This window comes from Lepisosteus platostomus, chromosome 11 (genome assembly GCF_059453375.1).
Source record: "Lepisosteus platostomus isolate fLepPlt1 chromosome 11, fLepPlt1.hap1, whole genome shotgun sequence".
Lineage (NCBI taxonomy): Eukaryota > Metazoa > Chordata > Actinopteri > Semionotiformes > Lepisosteidae > Lepisosteus > Lepisosteus platostomus.
This window is the reverse complement of record NC_142621.1, coordinates 46990302-47011138: the sequence shown is the minus strand read 5'-3', so window position 1 is coordinate 47011138 and position 20837 is coordinate 46990302. Positions and strand designations below refer to the sequence as shown.

Below are 20837 nucleotides of genomic sequence, written 5' to 3'. Positions count from 1 at the left end.
AAGAACTCTTGTGTGGGTTGGTTGAAACTGTCAGACAAGTTTGCAGATAGCTCATCGACTCGTAGAGGAGTCATGGTGACAGACGACAGTGAGATTTCATAGAAGTTCCTGCCAGGTGGCTTTTTTTTTTTTTTTTTTGCAGAGGAGAGCAATCTGAGGTTTTGTGTTTGAATGAGATGGCCACATGTGTGACTGTATTGGATGCTTTTTCTTTTTTGTTCAGCCTTATAAACAGTACTTTCTGGGTTTTAATACCATTTAGCGTTTGATCATGACAAACTGTCCTTTTTTTCCTTCAGTTTTGTTTCCTTCATTTGGTGTGATTTCACTGCCACGTGCAGCTGTTGCAGAGACCAAAGTAGAACAAACCTTACCCTGTAATCAATCTTCAGATGATGCTGAACTGCTTTTTATGCGTTTTTACTACTTTCCATTCCAGCCTTGTAACCATTTCACTGTACTTGTTTAGTCTAGACGAGCATCCTGAACAGATAAGCATTACAGTTAGACAACCTAATATGTCTGATTGCTGGAGGCAATTTATCCCTGGCTTTTTTAACTTAATTTAGAACATTGACCTGGGGTTTTTAGACATTGGCAGACACCAGTCAATAAAAAGCAGAATAGGATGCTAAACTGTTCAGTTATTCCCAGCTTTAATGTTTTGTGATAATCTTTTTTCTCCCCGTGGCCACAAAATTGCTTTGCTTGCAGTCCTGCCCTTTGAAATTTTCATGCATTTAATGTTCCGCGGTACCATGCTGTTAGTTATGTCTCTCCCTAACACAATATACCACTTAATTGGGAACCTTAAATTCAAAGAATGTTTGGAATTGAACATCAAGCAATTTACTAATTATTATTTTCAGCGTTCATTTGCTAGGAAGCTCCTTGCTAATTGCCATCTTCTTAATAACAGATCAGAGACTAGACCTCAACAAGCTTGGCCCTAATGACAACGATACTGTGAGGGGGCAGATAGTGGGTAAGTACTACCAATTGTTCAGAAATGTGCCTTTGTTTAAAAGCTCTGTGCAAGTCACGTCTTGCAAAACTCCAGACAGTCTCTGACCTCTTTTAGAACCCAAGATGTTGGGTAGTGTTTGTGCAAGCTGTTTTGAAACAGACCGCACTCAAGACGGAGAAATTTTGCTTTGCACTGTGCAATGAAGAATGCTGTAGTTCCTAGAGCAGCCTTAACCGTTTCTGAACTCACCAGCCCTCCTGCTCCATGCAGTAGTGAATCACCAACTGCTTCTCCAAAGTGACCCACAGCCCGTCATCCATGTGCAGCTTTCAGATACTTGAGTTTTAATAGGTGTTATTTAAGTCAATTTATTTATTAAGGTAAATCTTTGTAATGCATACTTAAGCTGTTCTTTAAAGATAACATTGTGGGGATGTGGTGGGGTGTGGGTTCTTTGAAGAGCTGTAATGTCTCAATATGCAGCTGAAATGGGTTATAATGTCTCTTTTACCACTGACAGTCCTATAAGTGTTACAAGTCTCAGGCATAGCCTCCAGTAACAGGTAGCTTTACAGTTAATATAGCAGAAATAAAGACACAGGAACACCATTAGTTCCAGCTTCTAGTCTTCCTCCTTTTACTTCTGAGGTAAAACACTACTCCATGACCGTTATTTTTGACTATATACCTGCATTGACATTTCTAACCAATTGTCAGACAGTACTACAGTCCACTGCTTCGAATAGAAGTTTAACTGCCTTGTTGTTTTTCTTTTTGGCCATGGGTGCTTGTCCCTTAAACAACACATTAGATTATATTTCTTTGTGTGCATCACATAAGCCTACGCCTATAATTGCACATTGCTGTAATTAGAAAGCGCTCCGTGCTTTTAGAGACAATTAACACGTTAGGAAGGACAGGAATCAGATTTTATTACAGGGGGTAAGGCAGTAAGTCAGATGGCCCTAGCCAGGTATGTGCCCCTACACCAGCGTTATAACCTTTGTGTGTGGCTGTGCAGTTTACAGCCTTGTCACTCCAGCGATGCTGTCCTGTTATTTAAAGCGATTACTTTAACCTTGCCTCTGACCTGCATCTGTAAAATCGGTGACAGTAGAACTGAATGGCTCAGTTGTGAACTGCACATGGCCCGAGAGGCTACGCTATTCAATGGTTGGCCCAGCTGCTCGGCTTCGTCTAATTATCTGGCTCCCTGCATCCCTATGGTCACAGGGAGTGCAGTGAAAATACAGTCATTAAAACAAATCCATCTTCCCATGAGCAAAGAGTGCATGTAAAAAGAACTCGGTATGCCTTTTTAAATTTTAGAAAGGAGCATTCAGGCTTTACTGAAAGATACAGGAGCACAATTCTTTACCAAGGGCGCAGAACTCTTGTCTCCTGCTGTCTTTGAGCAATGCTTTGACTAAAGACTGGAAAGAGCCCCTGTGGAATGTGAGCCACTGTGGACAAACGAATTTTCAATTTCTTGTGGCCGATTAAATTGGTTCTAAACGTTTGCCCGTATAAAAAAAAAAAAAAAAGCCCCTTTGTTAGATTGTGGTCTGCAGTTTCACGTTCTCCCCGTGATGTCAAATATCTGAGAGCTCCAGGGCGCCTCAGCAGTCCTGTCCTGAAGGCTTGTTTCTCCTGTCTGTTCAGTGAGCCTGCAGTCCAGGGATCGGATAGGCACAGGCGGGCCTGTGGTGGACTGCAGCCGCTTGTTCGACAACGACTTACCCGATGGGTGAGTGCTCTTTTCCTTGTCATGGCCAGTGTGGCTGGGAAGCTGCCTTGTTTCTGTCCTCAATGCCGCTGTCCTTCATCATTGTGGAACTTCTCAGTCTGTTCTTTTATCTTCTTCATGGTGATTATATATAGTCCTGACAGCAGTGACCGGTTCAGTTCAGTGACCCTGCATCTCCAACCCTGGTAGGTTGTCTGAACCTAAACTCTGTGGGTGCCTGCGTACACAGGCTCAAAAAAATCTCATTCTTCATGCTTTCGGCCATGTGTGGAGTTAAGGCCCTTGTTCTTCCAATATAGCAGCACTAATGTTGTGACTTGGTTAGTCAGCTCCTTCATCTTTACTGGGGGTTTACAGAAAAATCTGTTTTAATTCAACACAGCTTGCAGTAGAGAAAACGCCACCCATTTTAGGATGAACTGCCACCTGAAATTAAACCCCCAAAATTGTTTCCTCCTTTACTTTGCAGCCCTTTGTCCTCAGTTCCTCCTGAATAAAGTAAAAGATCTGGAGAAACTTGTAATACATCACAAACCTGTTTTTTTTTCTCGGGCCCATTCAACACAGAGTGAATTGGAATTGTCTCTTATTTATTTTGCAGTGCTATTGAACTGGGTGGACATGGTAGGTTTTTCTAGAGTTGTCAAGGTTCTTGGTTTCTAGGACATGTCCAGGGTTCACCTGATGCATTAAGGAGTGAATGTCTGACCATGCTGGTCTGGAGGGGAACAATAGCAGGGGGAGATGACCTACAGCCCCTCCTGGTGGTGTAGAACGGAACTGAATCGTCTGGGAGGTAGTCAAAGTCGGTCAGCTTCTTCGGAGTGCGGCGCAGCCCGAGCTGAGATCAGGGACTGAACATAAAGGAAACCTGGAGCGGCTGGGGCACAAGAGCAGTGCAAAGCCCAGGGAATTCATTGTGATTTCTCAGCTCCTGTTCCAGGGCAGAAGAAGAAGGCGATTGGCTGTATTCGCAGGCAGGAGGAAGGTCAAAGTGCAGGCTGGGGTGGGGGGCAACTTCCCCCTCATCTGTTTCCATGCCGCCCCCCCCCCCCCCCGTGAAGCCCGTCTCTCCCTCTCTCCTCTCCAGCCTCCGGTGCCGTGACTCATGGCAGCAGATCGCTTCCTGTGTCGGCGGCGCGGCTAGGGAGAGCCGCTTTCCTGGAAATCGCACTCACCGCCTTTGTCTCTCCTGTCTTGTCTGTCTGTCTGTCTCCCCTCGGAAAACGCCATCCAGCTGGGAGGAGCGCCGGACGGCCTCGGGCCGCATCCAGTACCTCAATCACATCACGCGCACCACGCAGTGGGAGCGACCCACACGGTGAGTCCCGTCCTCTGCGCCGCGGGGGGAACGGGGCCCCCGGGGGCCCCCACATCTGGAGTCAGTCGCGAGGTCACCTCACTCCGATTTCCCCACTGGCTCCCGGCTCAGGGCCCTCCCTGGGCCGCACCCCGGCGAAAACTTGGGCGTTTTTTCCTCTGCTCGCTAGAACAGATGACCCCAGTAGGGGAAACTTCCTTTCCCTTTTCTGTGACGCTTCTGTTGGTAGTGTTTGTCTGTTGGGCCGCGGAGGGAACCGGCTCTGACAAGGTCCGTTAATTTGGGACCCAAAGGGTTCCTTCACGCTGTCTCAGCGTTTTTGTTTGTTTTTTTTAGACCCGTTGTCAACATTATGGTCAGCATACAGCAGAGCTCTAGCATAATAGTGAAGATACCAGTACCCATACTACATAAGCGTATATTTACTATATAAGCGTACAGATAAATAAAATGCAAGAGCTTTCCTTGTTGTTTTGGGATCTGTTTAGTAGTTGCCACATTTGCTGTGTTCTTCCCCCTGGTAATGTAGCTTTCATTGATCTAAAACATTTTCCTTCATGTGTTTCCAGTATAAATAGGGAAATTGCAGCCAGTTACAAGTAATGTGTGGTCTCCACAAATGAAAACAAAAAATAAAGCTAATCTTTTGAAGGGGGGGAGGGGGTATCAATTTCAAGATAAAAATAAATAAATTACCCCGCAGTTTTCAGGAGATTCCTGTCATTCTAAGTTGGGGAAATACGTCCTCTAAGCCCTCGCAGATAACCGAGGCGACAGGCTGTGTAAAAAGTCGCGACGGGGCCGTTTCTGCCAGACTGCAGGGCTCCCCTTTCGGCTTCCTTATCAGCGTCTTTCCTGTCGCGGCGTTCTCATGTGGGCCTGAGTGCTGGTCCGTCAGGCAGCACGGCGCTGTCGGCGTGCTCAGCCCACAGGCTCCGTCATCCTTCAGCTGCGTGCAGGGGGAGAAAGCTGCCTTCCATTTCTGGTTAATAGTGCGATGGTTTTGCATCAACACTGTCCTAGTGAGAGATACGAGCAGCACGGCTTCTCGCCACCACTTCCTGTGCCAGATGAGAAAGAATTTGCATTTTAATTTGCTCTCTTTGGCATGCCTGATAAAAGATGGGGGAGGGGGGGGGAAGGCACATCTCCTGTGGATGGCAAGGTGTAACGGATCATAGCCAGCAACTTAATAGACTTCTGCCGGGGTCTCACCTGGCTGCGCAGCCCAGACTCCAGCACAGGTGACCTCGAAACTCTCCGAGCCGCACGGGCAGCTCCTTGAAGGTGACAGTCGTGTTTTTCCCCCCCCTCTCTGGCTCCTCAGGCCGGCTTCTGAGTACTCCAGCCCCGGGAGACCCCTGAGCTGCCTGGTGGACGAAAACACGCCCATCGTGGGCACGAACGGCGCCACGTCCGGACAGGGCACGGACCCCCGGGCGCAGGAGCGGCGAGTCCGGTCGCAGAGGCACAGGAACTACATGAGCAGGACACACCTGCACACGCCCCCCGACTTGCCCGAGGGCTATGGTGAGCTGAGCGGCCCGGTCGCGTCAGGTGTTTTCTTAGTCACGTGGCAGTAGTTGCCTAGAGAAGCTTTGCTTGACTCTTCTGATGTCACTGGTATAATTAGTATGGTTGGCAGGTTTGCAGGTGATACAATTAGGAGGATGAGCTAATGAAATCCCACAAGGTTTAGCTCAAATTCAGGACTGGGCAACCACCTTGCACATGACCTTTAATGTAGAACAGCGGCGGCAGAGTTTTGCGTGCAGGTAGTAAATACTGTGAACTATAAATAAAATAGGAAATGCTGAGCTAGATGTGGCTTCTCATGGAACAGACTTGGGTGGTCTATGTTCACGCGTTGTTTTCATCTTCCGGGCAGTCTGGGGAAACAGATAAAGAGGAAGTCGCGCAAAATCTTGCTGTGTAGTCAGAAGCGTAGAATTTAAATAAAAGGATGTTGCGGAAAACTTCACACCCAGTTATGTTCTGTGCTGCAGAATTTGAGCTCTCCTTGCCAGTAAAGTAGGGTGTATTTGTTAGTTGTTAGTTGTTTGCAATGATGGGACAGGCCAGGGGAAAGCATATCGTGATGCTTCTTGTGAAGAGAGCTCAATTATGAGATCTATAGGGCTGCCTATTTTTTTTTGTCAGCACTGCTGTGCATCCTTATACCCTTGTCCAAGATGTTATGGCAGCTGTAATCAGGCCAGAGAGCCATGCTTTTCCTGTTCGACTTGGTGTTTGGACACACTTTCCAAGGATACCGAGCGTTGCATGTCCATAGCTCAGCAAAGGAATCGCAGATCGATTTTGCCAAGTCATAATCCCAGCGAGGGTGAAGGTGGGGTGCCTTGGAGGAGAGGGGTGTGGGCGATGAGGGGAGAATCGAAGAGTGGTGTCTTGGAGACACTGAGGATCTTTACAGAAAAGAAAGTTGTTGTTTTTTCCTTGGCTCCTGGGTAATTCTCAGTGGGGGAAGAGGTTTTTTTAGTTAGAGAGAAACAAGTATGTTACAGGGGGAGTGGTCTGTCCATGCTGTTTGCCTGTTGAGAGCTGTCAGATATTGATCTAATCTTAAACCACATGAAAACTAGATTTTTAAGGGCTTTTTCTGCCGTTTTAAGCTTGTATATTTATGTGCTCCATATCTACACAAACGCGCGTCTGCATACTTTCCTTCTCAGATCGATAGTTGCATAATCCCTGGGTAAAGTGGACATGGCTCTTTAAAATAGTTCCTTCTTTCGTTGCTGCATTCCACATTCTATAGGTAATGTTCTGTCTATACATGTGATCTGGCTAGGCTGAGGCTAGCTCACCATCACCACATGGTTCCTGTCTACTGAATATGGAGCCTGCGTGGAGTTTTTCCAGCTGCTTTTTTTCCTTCCCTTCAAGCTGCCCAGGAATGACTGCTTAAGACTCGGATTTAGTCAAATCCTTAGAGGATTTCTCGGCGGGCGCGGGGGAAGTACATGAGAGGGTGTTGCTGCTCAGCGCCTGGGGGGTTCGGGGGTGTCTTTCTGGGATGACAGTGCCAGACTCCCGCTTTCCCCGGCACTGTTGGATGAGGTTGGGCGTGGTGAGTCCAGGGGGTGTCCAGAGCTCCCTGGGTGGGGCCACACACACCCACCCAGAGGTTACGTCCCCAAACACCCGCGTGTAGACCAGGGTGGTGTGTCCACACAGGTGCCAGAAAGACCCCGGCACATGGGAATTTCTCAGTCGGAAGCGGTGAACGAGCCCGAGGGCACAGCTCCTTCCTCTCCGTCCTCTGTGTGAGTCCAGCGTGCGCACTGACGGGAGTACAAGGGGCGTTTTCGTACCCAGGTCTACTGAGCTGTGAGCCTAAAGCTAGGTGCTGGGTGCGGCGTCGGTGCCCCGTCTTTTCAGGCGACGGTATGGTCTTCCACCTTCTCTGCTGTTCGTCGGTTCAGTCCTCGTCTCTTGTGTGTTCCTATTTGCTTGCAGAGCAGCGAACGACGCAGCAGGGGCAGGTGTACTTCCTCCATACGCAGACAGGGGTCAGCACTTGGCACGACCCCAGGGTTCCCAGGTGAGATTTCTCCACCTCCTTGCATCCCACTGCTGGGCTTTGTTACATGTGCCGGATCTGATCGCATTGATAAGGCTGAGCTTTTGCTGCTACCCTTTTAGGTTTTTTTTCTTAAGCGACACGTGGTTCCCGTTGAGCTGGGAAATGGGACGGACATTGCATTGTTCTCTCATCACCAAAAAACAGCCTCCAGACCGACCGACCTCGCAGAATGTGCCTGGGAATTTATTAAGGCTGCAGGAGTGTTTCGTTTGGCAGCAGCAAGCCTTCTAGTAGAGCTGGCAGTGTGGTGGTGGTGTTTTTTGGGGGAGGGGGGAGGCGGAGGTGGGGTTCACCCCCCAGGTGGGTGCTTCTGCAGGGCCGGGTTCCGCTGCAGGGAATATTTCTGGCTCCACGCTGCAACTGTTGAGACACTGGGGGGAGGGAACCGTAGACATTTGATGGGTTTTTTTAATGGAATCGCTCTGCTTTCTTCAGCTGCTTCAGTCTCTGCTGTCATACAGACCTTCTGCAGGGCAACTGTCTGTAGTGATGGGGAACGGCAAGGACTGAGCCTGGTTTCCCTTCTGAGCTGCATGTAAATACAGTAATCGTATCTTATTCACCAGTTCTAGTAGCAATGCTGTTCGTATGGCCTGGAAACAAAAGGCACGATTTAACTTATAGTGATCCTTTGTAGGAATTAGGTGTTAGAGCTTGTTCCACTTTTTTTTTTACCCCCAAGAGAAAACACTTCACTTTATCCCCATGATGAGAATTGTTCTTAGAACAAAAAAAGTCACAATGGTGATTTTTTTTTCTTTTAGTCTTTAACAAAAATAAAACCTGCTTTCAGGCTCTTCTGTTGTGCCTCTCAGTCATGGCTGCACACCGATTTAAATCGTGCAGTTTTAGTCATCACAAGCTAAGTGAGGCCTCTGTCAACTTTTTTTTTTTGTGGGTTTCTATCTGGGGAGAATAAAGGATTCCAGCTGAAAGGCAAATAGAACGTAACCAACTCTTCTTTTTCCTCTGTGACCTGTTGGAATGGCTCTCCCGCTCCTGCAGAGCCAGGCCCGGCGCGCTGCGCGCTGCGAGAGCCGGGGTGAGCTGTGCTCCTTGTCGCCGCAGGGACCTGAGCAACGTGAACTGCGAGGAGCTGGGCCCACTGCCGCCGGGCTGGGAGATCCGCAACACCGCCACGGGCCGCGTCTACTTCGTGGACCACAACAACCGCACCACGCAGTTCACCGACCCGCGGCTCTCCGCCAACCTGCACCTGGTCCTGAAGTGAGTGCGCCTCTCCCCGGCGGGCGCCCTCGCGCTCCTAAGCGTCCGCTCAGGACGGCGGGGCGGCGCCGAGCCCGGGGGAGCCGTTCGTCTCCCCTCCAGCTCGTTTTGGGTTAGTTGGTTGCCAGTCGATCCGAGGATCTTATCCGGCTTTTCCTCGCGAGGAGCCAGGGTATCGGCTTCAACATCTTGGCTGGGCTGCTCCGTTACAGACTTCCAGAGGAAAGACTCGTGCGGCCGCAGGGTGGGGAGGGGGGGAGAACTGGGCTCCTCCGGGTCCGACCTGAGATTATTTTCTTTTATTTCAGCAATCCGAAACCCAACGGTTCCCGTGTCAGCATGGAGAGCCAGAACAGTAACCTCAGGTAGAAAACTCGCCATTGGGCCCGACACCAATCCCATCTGCGGTTTTCTGTGCGCGGGGACACCCACCACCTCACACCCATCTTTAAAAATAGTTCTCTTGCAAGATTGGTTAGGATTGGTCCGTTTCCTTTAAGGTTTGGAGATGTGATAAAGACCGAGATTTTTTTTTTTTTACTTGGTGCACTTCTGTGCAAATCTCTACTGAGGAGCTGCCTTAGCTGAACTTCGGTCGTGTCAAAAGATGCCGTGCGCCGTGCTACAGCCTGAGAGAGTTTGAGTACATGTGATGCGACCGTAACTGGCCTCCTGAAATGTTTTTTCTTTGCACAGCTGTTCAGACAGCCCACTGAAGGGCGATACGATCTCCAGTGCAGAGCTGTCTAATTGTGGCATTATTACACTGTGGCGTCAGCCCATCTGATCTGCAAACATGTTTCTTGACGATTTGTAATTCCTAGCCTTTCCATTTTTTGTCTTAGGCTGCTCACCGTTAATTAAGATTGTATTTCTTTATTATTTTTGTTTGATTTGCTTAACATGTCAATTTAGCCCTCAGTTTTGTAGCTTGAAAGCCAGGTCACGATTCTAAATGTTTTCCATATATCCCTTACGGATGATGATATATTTGTCATCATTTCCTTTTGTTTATATAGCTTTGTTCCTCCCAGAGGATTCATAAACCCGTGATATCCGCCCACTGAAGTGCAGCACCTTCTGAGAAACTCAGAAATTGGGTGGTTACGTCATAAAAAAATAAGTCTTCGATTTATTTTCGTTGCTCTTAAAGCATTGTCGGAGTGTTTCGCACTGCGAATTCTCCACCGGAGTGTTGGACTTGAAGCCGAGCTGGCTCGCGTTGCCGGGGCTCCGCTGCTGCGGGACGTGTGCCCGGCGGAACAGAGCTTCCCGTCGGAGACGAGCTGTCTCATGGTACAGCTACACCACACACACGGGGGGTTTCCCTGCTTCTCCCTCGAACCCTCGCACCTCCCGCCTTCTCTGTCCTGCCACGGGGAGGGTCCCCCGAGTGCCCCCTCAGCCGTGCTGGGCGAAGGGGCAGCAGCTGGGCGAGGAGGACGGCGTGATGGGGTTCCCCTCTTTACTGGGGGCAGGGGCTGGAGCGCGGGGCTCCCCGCGGGGCTCCCGCGCACAAACTTCCCCTTCCCTGTTCTCAGAACTGTTACGGACTGGAAAAGCGATTAATACCGATCCTGGCTCTCCTTCAAGACATCTGTCTTTTATCACGGAAAAGAATTCAGAAATTTCGCCTTACACCATCATTCCTTTAGACGTCCAGAGCCTGATGTTTTCAGAGAATTTTTTAGCCTGCTCTTTTTTTGTTGTTGTTTTGCAGAATCGTACATGTTAAATGACTTCATTTTTCTGACATTTAACCAAAAGATAACTATTTCCAACCTCGTTACTTTACACAGCAGGTCTTACTGTACTGTACCATAGACATATACTTTTTTATGGCAAGTACAACATTGATTTATGTATCATTTACCCTCATCTTAATGCACAGCAATGTGTCCATGAGGGACAGAGAGCAAATATGTAAGGAAATTCCAGTGGAGCCAAGTAGGAATCACAGGGCTGTGGTCTTGGGATGACATGCCTGGAAAGATTCAGGCTTATTGCTGCAGGAAGGAAAAGCAAGAGTACGTATAGAGTACTTACCGGACAGTCGGAGTGAGAAGGGAAGGGAAAGCATTGGGACAATGTGAGGAGTGTCCTGTTCTCTTTTGCAGTGCCTCTCTGATCTCTGCATTGTGTGCTTGGGTGCCGTCCGTGGCATGCTCTTCCTGCATGTCTCCCCCTTGGAGCACGTGAAGGAGACGAGGGTTGTTGTGGCGCGGGTGGTTCCTGGCTCGGACCAGGTGGCAAGAGGAAGAGGAGCGATCTGAGCAGGAGCAGGCTGAGCCTCCTCTCGCTCTCGTCTTTTAAAAAAAAAGTTTATTCTCCGCTTCTATTCCTGTCGTTTTTCTGTGGTTCAGCTTAACACCACTTCTTAGACAGCTGGAACATTAGGGGCTCCTTTCAGCAGGAAACTTTTCTTTTTGGAGATTTTTGTGGTTTTTGTCAAATGCAGATTTTCTTTTTGTGAGTGTGTGTATGATCTCAGAACTGCAGTTTTTACATAGTTCCCCTTTCTGTTTCTTTTATTTTTGACTTGCCTTTTAGTGTGACAAACTTCAAAGGAACAAGCACTTGATTGTCTCATAGTGTGGTGGGTTCTGAGGTTTCTTCTGTCTGTAGAGCAGTGCACATGATCTCGTGATTGACTGGATTCGATTTGTTACTTTCAGTGAGAGGTACTGGAATCCTTACCAGAATGGCTCCACAAAAACGTACTGAACTTTCTTGTATACGTGTAAACATACAGTACATTACGACTATACCGCACAGACAGACTATGAAGGATCAGGACATGCGTTTTGATGCATTACAGGTTGAAATTTACTTCTTGTTCTTCTTTGCCAGTTTAAATCTGTCTGCACTTAGAAGTTTCATTATTGCTGCTGTTATAATCATCTCTAGTGCTTTAAGAGCTTCTGATAAGCTAGATACATTCTTCCCTTTTTTCTTAATTTCTTCCTGCACTTTGTGTTTCCTATTGGAATCCAATAGGAATGTCCAATAGGAATCCTGCACACTTCGGTGTGGAGGTGTGTGAACTCATTGAAAATGATGAGTAACAGGAGATAGTGGACACTTTCTTTCCATAACTTCCTCAGCCCAACTAAGCAAAGGACAAAATGCACTAAGGAACGTTTCCTTATTGCACATTGTACTAAAGAAAACAGTGCCTGACAGAAAGGGACAGTTTGATGAAAAGGGACAGCAACAACGCGCTCAGTAAGTCTAAACACACAGGCGTTCCAGTTGTACTTGGTCTCGATGTTGAGGTCCGTCTCCGTCGGGAGCTGGGCTGAAAAGAGCTTTGTGTTCTGGTTAACATTAAAGTAATGAAAGAGACTGTGAAGAGGGACCGTTGCTCTTGGTGGAAACGCAGCTCTTCTTGTCTCTGAATGTCGCCACGGTGTGTGGGCCTCGCTGCACGGAGGACGAGATCGGCAGGATGATAAATTGTGGAAGGCGAGAAGGGAGAATTAAGAGCTGTAACTTGTGCGGGTTACAACAGAGAAATGACAGCTTGTTAAAATATCATTATTGCTGATACCATAAATAATAAGAAAAAATAGTTCATTCCCTGTTCTGCGGTGAAACACTCCATTTACAATGGACCATTGGGAGATTTTAGTTATCAATGGAGAAGAAAAATGCAAATAATAAACAGCTGGGTTTCGGAAAAGGGAACCGAGTTGTCTGGGGGAGGTGGGTGTGGGTGCCAGCGCAGTTACTGTACGTCGGCGTTGAGCTGTTCAGTATCAAAACCTCACGTTCCTGAGGCCCAGACAATCCAGGTGGAAGGGCCAGCCTCCTGGCTGCCGTGCCAATACAAACAGCGCTCTGTGAGCCCAGCCTCTCCCAGCCTAGGCCAGTGGAGCACGGCGCCACCTGGAGGAGAGATCAGGCGCCTGGCCTGTGGGCTGCGTTTTGAATCGGGGAAGGCAAACAACCCTTGAAAGAGCAGGGGGGGAAAGAAAGTGGAAAATAGTTTATTTTGTCAGTTTGAAGAGTCAGCACTTCTCCTCGGTAGCTTTGCACAGAATGAGCTTGTGAAAATAAATGTCAGAAGTTTTGTTTTTACCTTTACTTGGGGAAACTTAAAAAAAACTGTTCCCTGTTCTTTCATGTTTTTTTTTCCCCTCTGAGTTATAAAAAGATCAATTTTGTGATGTGCATTTATTAATCTTTTTCTTTCCTTGTGTATACATTCAGTGAATTAACTGGGCATGTTTGCTGACTGTACTTAATTGCTTATTTAATTATATTATAGCCAATCTAAACCCGAATAGTGTCACTGTGTGCTTCACTGCTAAATCCTGCTTGACAAGATTTGGATTTTGAGGTTGTTGTATCGTAGAGATCCAGATGGAGTTTTCTGTTCTTCAGCAGGAACTTCCAGCTGAAAGCAAGCTCTGCCCTGTGCCATCAGAATAGCGCTGTTAACAAATTAAGTTCTTAAACTTTGTCTAGAAGAAGCACAGATAAAACAAATTCAGAACAGTACAGAAGCAAGGAAGGGGGTTTTCACGAGACAGAGAGAGAAGAAAGCAGAGCAGAAGGGAAAAGGGGGCTGATTTTCACAGATGCTGCAAACCAAACAGTGCAGCTGCCCAGGCTGCCACAGTTTTTGCTTAACACAGTGCAGCCAGAGAGTACTACCTTCTGCAAGAACAACGTCTGCGCATGTAACAACCTGAGTGTGATTAACTGTGGTCCACTGGTATCTCTGATTCCACCACCTCTCTCTACAAACGTGCTTGGACTCATGGGCAATCTTCAAGGCTCTTGGAAGTCAAACCTGATGTATTTGGTTGAGAAGGAAAGTAGGGTAGAAGAGTCGTTTTGACATTCAAAGGTACGAGGACTGATTTCGGCCAATGTCATCATCCACCAAGTGTAGCAACGTTCGAAATCCCTTCAGAACACTGCGAGATTGGCCTGGAAAAAATAACATTCATAAAATGAAAATTGAAACCTTTAATATTAGTTGTAATGTTAACCATCAGTACTTTTCCTGAGGCTTTTCAAAGGGTTCTGACATTTGTAAGGAGTTGTTACTCAGCTCCTCTACATTCATTCTGTCAGATCTACACATAGCGTCATTGTGAATTTAAGTACAGTTGGACCAGTATAACCCTTTTTCTCTGGTGGTGACGTGCCTGCTGTTCATACTAAGTGCAAAAGGCCATAGTGTGAGTAACACTCCAGTACTGTTTTCATAAAGGGCCTTTTGATTCGCAGGAGTCTCTGTCCACCTTGGCAGGGTTCTCTGGTTTTCATGCCAAGCTTATGGGAAGTCTTGGACAGCATTGTTCAGACTAAGACTGTTTTGGTTCACCAGTTCACCCCCTGGTTGTGGGCAGGTGATTATCTGTAATATTTATTTAAAAAATATACAGAATGATCAGGCTAGGTTTCCTGTCAGACCGAGAAAAGAGACTTCTATTAAAGACGGAGCTGTGGGTCTTTTTAATGGTTGCTGAAGTGTGATTTGTGAAAGTTGTTTTTTTTTTTTAATGTACTGAAAACAGTTTGAAGTCAGTCATTCTTGTACTTTTCCTGCTGTCTTGCTGTTAGGCACAATCTGTCCGTTCTTATTCAAGGACATTTCTGTTGAGCTGAAGTATTTTTTGCTCTAAGACAAGTAAAGGACCACAAAATTGCCAAGAAAACAGCCATCAGTCTAATTATACAGTGATGGCACAGAGCTTTATTCCCCTTTTTTAAAAGATCTATAACATTTTTACTGAAAGTGAAACATTGGTTTAGGGTCAGTGGTCAGTATATTCCAAGCCTTCTCTTTGATGACCTCATGGAAACATTTGTGTAGTTCTTCAGTTGCTCCTTTTTGCGGTGTACTTTGTGCGATTTTAGCTTTCTCGTTTTACCTTAACGGATTTTTGAGTTTGGCTTTTATGGGACCACCCTAGTGCTGGAGAGGCAGCCTGGCAGACAGCAGGCATGGTGTGAAGACGGCTCAGGAGTTTCGAGAGGAAGAAAAGGGCGCGCGTGACCGGGCAGCAGTTTGTTTCAGCAGAATGCCAGGGCGTGGAACAAGGATTTGTGCAGTAGTGTGTAGTCATGCTGCCAGCAGTGTCCCTTACTTGCAGATGCTGTGGTGCCACCAAACCTGTTAGCATCTTCCTTTTTTATTTACTGCGGAATTGGCTGGAGCCATGCTCCTTGAATTCCAAGATAAACACAACTGAAATTTAAAGTTTTAGATAGACCCACTTTGCCACGGAGTCTTGCCTTATCTTTTCTTGCTGGCTATCTTTCATAATTGTTTTTTTTTTAATTAAGGGTAGACTCCTTGATCCCTTATACTGTAGGGAGTCCCTTCCCTTGGCAGCGCAGACATCGGCGCTGGGGGGGAGAGATGCCTTTCCGCTCAGTGGTTGAAAAGGAACCGTGTCCACGTGCTCTGTACTTGCTGTGCCCCGCTGTTAATGTATAATTTCCCAATTCTTAAAAAGACACTTCTGTAGAAATGTCATTATATCTGGCATTTTTAAGCACTGGTGGCGGTGTTTTCCTGTGGATGGAACAACTGAGTGCCACCTAGAAAGGAAGGATAGAGGAAGGTTATAGATATTTCCATTTTACCATTCATTCTTGCTATGAGGGTGACGGGTTTGGAAGCAGAGCTTTGTTTGTTACCAGACCAACAGGACAGCATTCCAAAGCTCGCAAGGCAAAGCTAACGCTGGTTCGCTTCCCTTGGCTAGAAGGTGTGTGGAGAGAGAGAGGACTTCCTTCCGTGAGCTGGACTCGTGTTATGGTTGTCTTCTCGCGATTCAACAGACTTTTTTTTTTTCCTGGTCAGACCTTCTGCATTGCCTTTAGACGATATTGCGCATGTTCTGAAAGGCAGACGATCATATTCTACTCTTGTTTCCTACGATCGGCTTCAGTGACAAACCCACACGTCGTAGAGAGACGCGGGACGGCTGTGAGGATCACGATGCTGGAGCTCGTTTTTGCAGTTCCAGAAAGGAGGTCATTGATCAGGAGGATGAATGAGACAAAAGCATAGTTGGGGTTTTTGCAGGTTTTGTGAGGGGTCATGCAGAGCCAGACTTAGGTCAAGTCCTTCTCCCTCTTCCCCTGTGCAGCCGACAGAACCAGCTGAAGGAGCAGCACCAGCCCCCCCAGGTGCTGGTGTCCCCCAGCCAGCTGCCAGAGGAGCCCGAGTGCCTGACGGTGCCCAAGTACAAGCGTGACCTGGTGCAGAAGCTGAAGATCCTCCGCCAGGAGCTGTCCCAGCAGCAGCCCCAAGCTGGCCACTGCAGGGTTGAGGTGTCGCGCGAGGAGATCTTCGAGGTGAGGCTGGGCCGCCCTGTACCCCTCCTGGAGCTCTCGGCCAAGGGCCTCCTCCGATCTCGCTCCATGCAAGATAGAAATAGCCTCTCCTGAGGGACAAAATCCACAGCTGGGAAAGGTTGCGCAGGCAGACACAGGATGATTGCTCTAGGATGATGGTAGGATGTTGGTAAAGGTTTGAAGCATTAGGTGCATATGACCCCCCCCCAATTTCTCCAGGCCTGGAGGGAGCTCTGTTCCATCGCAGGCTTGTCCTCAGCAGTGCTGGAACCCCTTTGTACAGCTGAGCTGACTTGAGGAATCGACGTTCAGCAACTTGTTCAGTGCTGGCAGCTGAGACCTGAACCCAGAACCTTGAGCCCTACTCGCTACTCTGCACTGCCTCCAAGGTGTTGGAGGCAGTGTTTATTTTTAAGGAGGGTGGGAGATGTGGTGTTGGCAGTGGGTGTCTGACGTTTTGGGCAGAATCATCCTCTCATCCACTGATACAGGCTACAATGTGCACTTTCCCTTACACTTGCCTGGTTAGACTGCTTCTAATCTGAGTTTATCATCAGCTATATAAGCGTATGGAATTATTATTAGAATTGAAACTTTCACTGCTGGGGCCTTGATTACAGCATGGCTGAGTTAAGGACTGTGCCCACTTCTAAGAGTGGGTGTTTTTTTTATTGCACCATCTGACATTTTTCACACGTCGGATCCCATGGTCCATTTCTAATGGAGGGGCACACTAGTGCGCCTCACTAGACACCAGCAGCTTTCCCCCATTGCACCTGTGCCATGTGGGGCTCTCGGGGCACAGTAAGCTAATGACATAGTCCAGAGCCAAACTGGTGATGCCCGGACTACAGGCCTCAACCTGCGCTTTGAACCGGCACCTTTCCTGGTTGGATTTACTTGGTATTTTAATCCACTTTTAATTAGAATATTTTGGTTTAGTTTCTAAATTTCTCCTTCCACCCAGAGTTAAGAAGACTAAGCTGTATTTCATTACCTAAAGCTCTTGAGGGGGGGAAAAGACAGCTCAATTGAAACACATACCTTAGAAAGCCTTTAGTAGCCCTCCATCTGATATTGAGGCTAGACAGGCTCTAAACCCGGGCCTATCACCAGTGCAGTTTCCTGCTTTGTAGGTAGTTCAATAGAAAAACTCTTACATATTGTTTTTAGCTATGAAAAACAAGCCTTTCAAGAAAGGCTTAGCAGTGATGACCCTCTTGTGCATTCCCAATATCAGCCATTCCCAGACATTTCTGAGTCGGTGCTGCTCGGACAGAGCCTGCGGGATTTGTGGCAACACTTGCAAAACTTTCATAATACCACCACGTAGTGTTTTGACACCCAGTATTACATTTTAGTGCCAGCTTTTACTAGCAGAAGAGGATTTATGCTGTCCTGAACAGTGGGAGGTTTTGGATATGACGTGAAGAATGATGAAGTGTTGGGTGTGTTGTTTTTTTCTCCCTGTTTATGTTCGGTCTGCGCATGCCATACAGATGTGATCTTGGACGGCGCTTGGGACTATCTCATTAAGAGGTTAATGCAAGCAGTCGGAAGGATGTCTCAGTTTAAGATCCTCGGATTATGATCTTCTGCTGGAATGTTACGCAAGGCTTGAGATGTTGTTGAGCTCTAGCTTTGCACACACTGAAGCCCGGTCACACTCTTTGCAGGAGTCTTACAGGCAGGTGATGAAGATGAGGCCGAAAGACCTGTGGAAGAGGTTAATGGTGAAGTTCCGAGGGGAGGAGGGCCTGGACTATGGAGGAGTAGCCAGGTATGAGAAACAACACAGATCACCCTTATTAGCTTGACTTATAGCTTAATACTGTATATGGCATCTTAGTTTGAAGTAACCCTTCCTCTAGTCATTTACATACAGATGAAAATGTGTGGAATTCATACATAATACAGAAGGAATTTTGCCTCTTGTGACATCACAGCTTTATAATAGTGAACCGAAATTGTAGCAGAGAAGCACAATCAGTAAGGCTAATTTCTGTATTTCATAATTGATGTTTTTACTTGAATAACGTGCAACTGTTTTACTTGTGGAGTTTGCAAAGTATGGATTTGTTTGACTGAAGTAGTCAGTTTTTTAAAGGAACAAGAAAAGGTTTATTCCACGTTGAAAAGAGGAGAAAAGCAACGCAACGTGCGTTTCTCTCTTCTCAGCTGGAATAAACCTTTACTTGTTCCTTTGCAACCTACGCATGCTGACGCAGCTCCCTACTTGAACTACTTCAGTTGTTTTTTTTTACTGCGCCTCTTGCATTAAATTGATATGGAGGCTGTATGTATACACATGGTACATGCTGACCCAGGCTCTGTACGTAGAGCTCCTACCGTGAGTGTGTGGTGATGCTTTTGAAATGTGGCACGTCTGTTTCTGCTGCTCAGGGAGTGGCTATACCTGCTGTCCCACGAGATGCTGAACCCTTATTATGGGCTGTTCCAGTACTCCCGCGACGACATCTACACCCTGCAGATCAACCCCGACTCGGCTGTCAACCCGGTGAGAGATTGGGGTGGGGGGGTCACACAGCAATGCTGGAAACGGCGCACACCTGGGACAGTTTCAAGATGGCACGGGTGCTTTTTCTCTGTGCGTTGGCTTGGCGGTTATTTCAATGGTGTTATCACTGGGCAGTTTGCATCGACAGATCTGTCCTGTCCAGCTGTGTCCAGGATGTAGGAGGTTTTTAATCGGTGTTTTGTACAGAAACCCCAGCCGCCGACAACTCGACCTCGGCACAGGATGGATTTGTTTTTCCCAGATTCTTGGGACTTATTTGTTGTGAATTCCTTGCCGTGTTTTGAGATCGGATAGCTTCCTTTTGTCTTGAGAAGTGTAGCCCCGCAGTTCAATCCGGACGCGGGAGGTCAGAGCTCTCCCTCCTCAGGGCTGAGGTCAGAAATGGCTCATCTCCCCCCCCACCTATCCCCCCAGGAGCACCTGTCGTACTTCCACTTCGTGGGCCGGATCATGGGCATGGCGGTGTTTCACGGGCACTACATCGACGGCGGCTTCACGCTGCCCTTCTACAAGCAGCTGCTGGGCAAGCCCATCACGCTGGACGACATGGAGTCCGTGGACCCCGACCTGCACAACAGCCTGGTGTGGATCCTGTACGTGCAGCCGGCTCTCCGCCTCCCGCGCTCTTGCCTTCCCCCCGGAGAGGAACAGGCGCGGGCCGACGCCGCGCTGGGCCGTGCCAGCTGGTGGCCCTCTTCAGGTGTCTGGGGTCCCGCCTGCAGAGGGCCCCACGCCCGGAGCGTCCTTTCCTCTCTCTCGCTCGGCGGGGAACTGACCTGTCCTTGCTCCCTGACGGCCTCTGTGCCCGCCGTCACGGCTCCCCGCTTATTCAGAATCGCCATGTGAATTAGTCCGGGGTTTCTTGCCGTTTCTCCCGGGTTTGCGTCGGATCCACCCGGAACGACGGAAACGGCTTCATGCAGCCCATTTTTCCCCTGCTGTAGCGCCAAGAGGAGATAGATGAGATTTTATTGTCCCCCGAGGGAAATGTTTTATGCGCACCCAGCACTCCTGTACATTTAAAAAGAATGTGACCAAAAAAAAGAAAGGAAAAACATTGCATATTATTCTGTTACAGAAAATAATGATCATGAATAAGCAGTGTCATACTTCTTGTGTCTGGTGCTTCACCTCTAAAGGAGAGGTTAAAAAATAAATGGCTGTGTTTATACTGAGAGGCACTAAAATCATTGAGATTGAGATGCTTTTAGTGCCTCTCAGTATATCAGAGAAGACGGCTTTTTGTTCAGAATATATACTGAAATGTTTTTAATCGTTTCATGCTCTTCAGCATATTATTTTTCCTTTCTAATATTCAAGGCATGTTAAAGCTGTTAAGATGATCGATGTCTGGATATGGGCCTGTCCCATAGCGTCACCAAGTAAAACTTCTTCATTCCCCTCGCTCAGAGACAATGACATCACCGGCGTTCTGGACCACACCTTCTGCGTGGAGCACAATGCCTACGGGGAGATCATTCAGCACGAGCTGAAGCCCAGCGGGAAGAGTATCCCTGTTACTGAGGAGAGCAAGAAGGAGTATGTCAGGTGAGGACAACCCACAGCTGGGAGGACAGTCCTCCTGTGTGTGGAGAGTCCCTCTGCTGTCTCCACGCTGCAGCGCAAAGCAGTGCTGCTCTTCATTAGAATAACTCCGCTAGCTGGCACTGGTTCATTTTGTTCATTGATATCAATGTGAGGTCGCGTTCTGAACGCCGCAGCTGGTTGAAAGATGAGGTGTAAGCTCCTCCGCTGACCGCGGCGAACCTCCTGTCCTCCGCAGGCTGTATGTGAACTGGCGGTTTCTGCGCGGGATCGAGGCCCAGTTCCTCGCCCTGCAGAAGGGCTTCAACGAGGTGATCCCCCAGCACCTGCTCAAGTCCTTCGACGAGAAGGAGCTGGAGGTAAGGCGCGCGTCCGCCGCCGCCGTTCCAAAGGCGCCCGGGGGCGGGAGTCGTTCTTGCCGACTCCCGGGGGAACGCTCCCTGCCCGCCCCGGCGCAGGCGGCGCCACCTGCACTTCGCAGAAGATTTGCCCCCTCTTGACCTCGCCCGGCTCTCCAGGGCTTTGCCGTTCCGGTCTAGCTCTTTAACTCCTCGCTCTCCT

The 20837-nt window shown here is 48.0% G+C and overlaps 1 protein-coding gene across 1 annotated transcript in view; it reads left to right on the top strand.

Moving 5' to 3' along the window:
* The window catches only part of smurf2 (SMAD specific E3 ubiquitin protein ligase 2), a 63652-nt gene that overhangs the window by 37783 nt on the left and 5032 nt on the right, over positions 1-20837 (top strand). Inside the window, exons 5-17 of the mRNA XM_088600106.1 lie at positions 920-985; positions 2630-2714; positions 3952-4035; positions 5363-5565; positions 7516-7600; positions 8711-8869; positions 9178-9234; positions 15985-16192; positions 17869-17972; positions 18596-18710; positions 19146-19324; positions 20142-20279; positions 20515-20635. Of these exons, the coding sequence (XP_088456232.1) occupies positions 920-985; positions 2630-2714; positions 3952-4035; positions 5363-5565; positions 7516-7600; positions 8711-8869; positions 9178-9234; positions 15985-16192; positions 17869-17972; positions 18596-18710; positions 19146-19324; positions 20142-20279; positions 20515-20635 (1604 nt within the window). The remainder of the gene's footprint in view (positions 1-919; positions 986-2629; positions 2715-3951; positions 4036-5362; positions 5566-7515; positions 7601-8710; positions 8870-9177; positions 9235-15984; positions 16193-17868; positions 17973-18595; positions 18711-19145; positions 19325-20141; positions 20280-20514; positions 20636-20837) is intronic.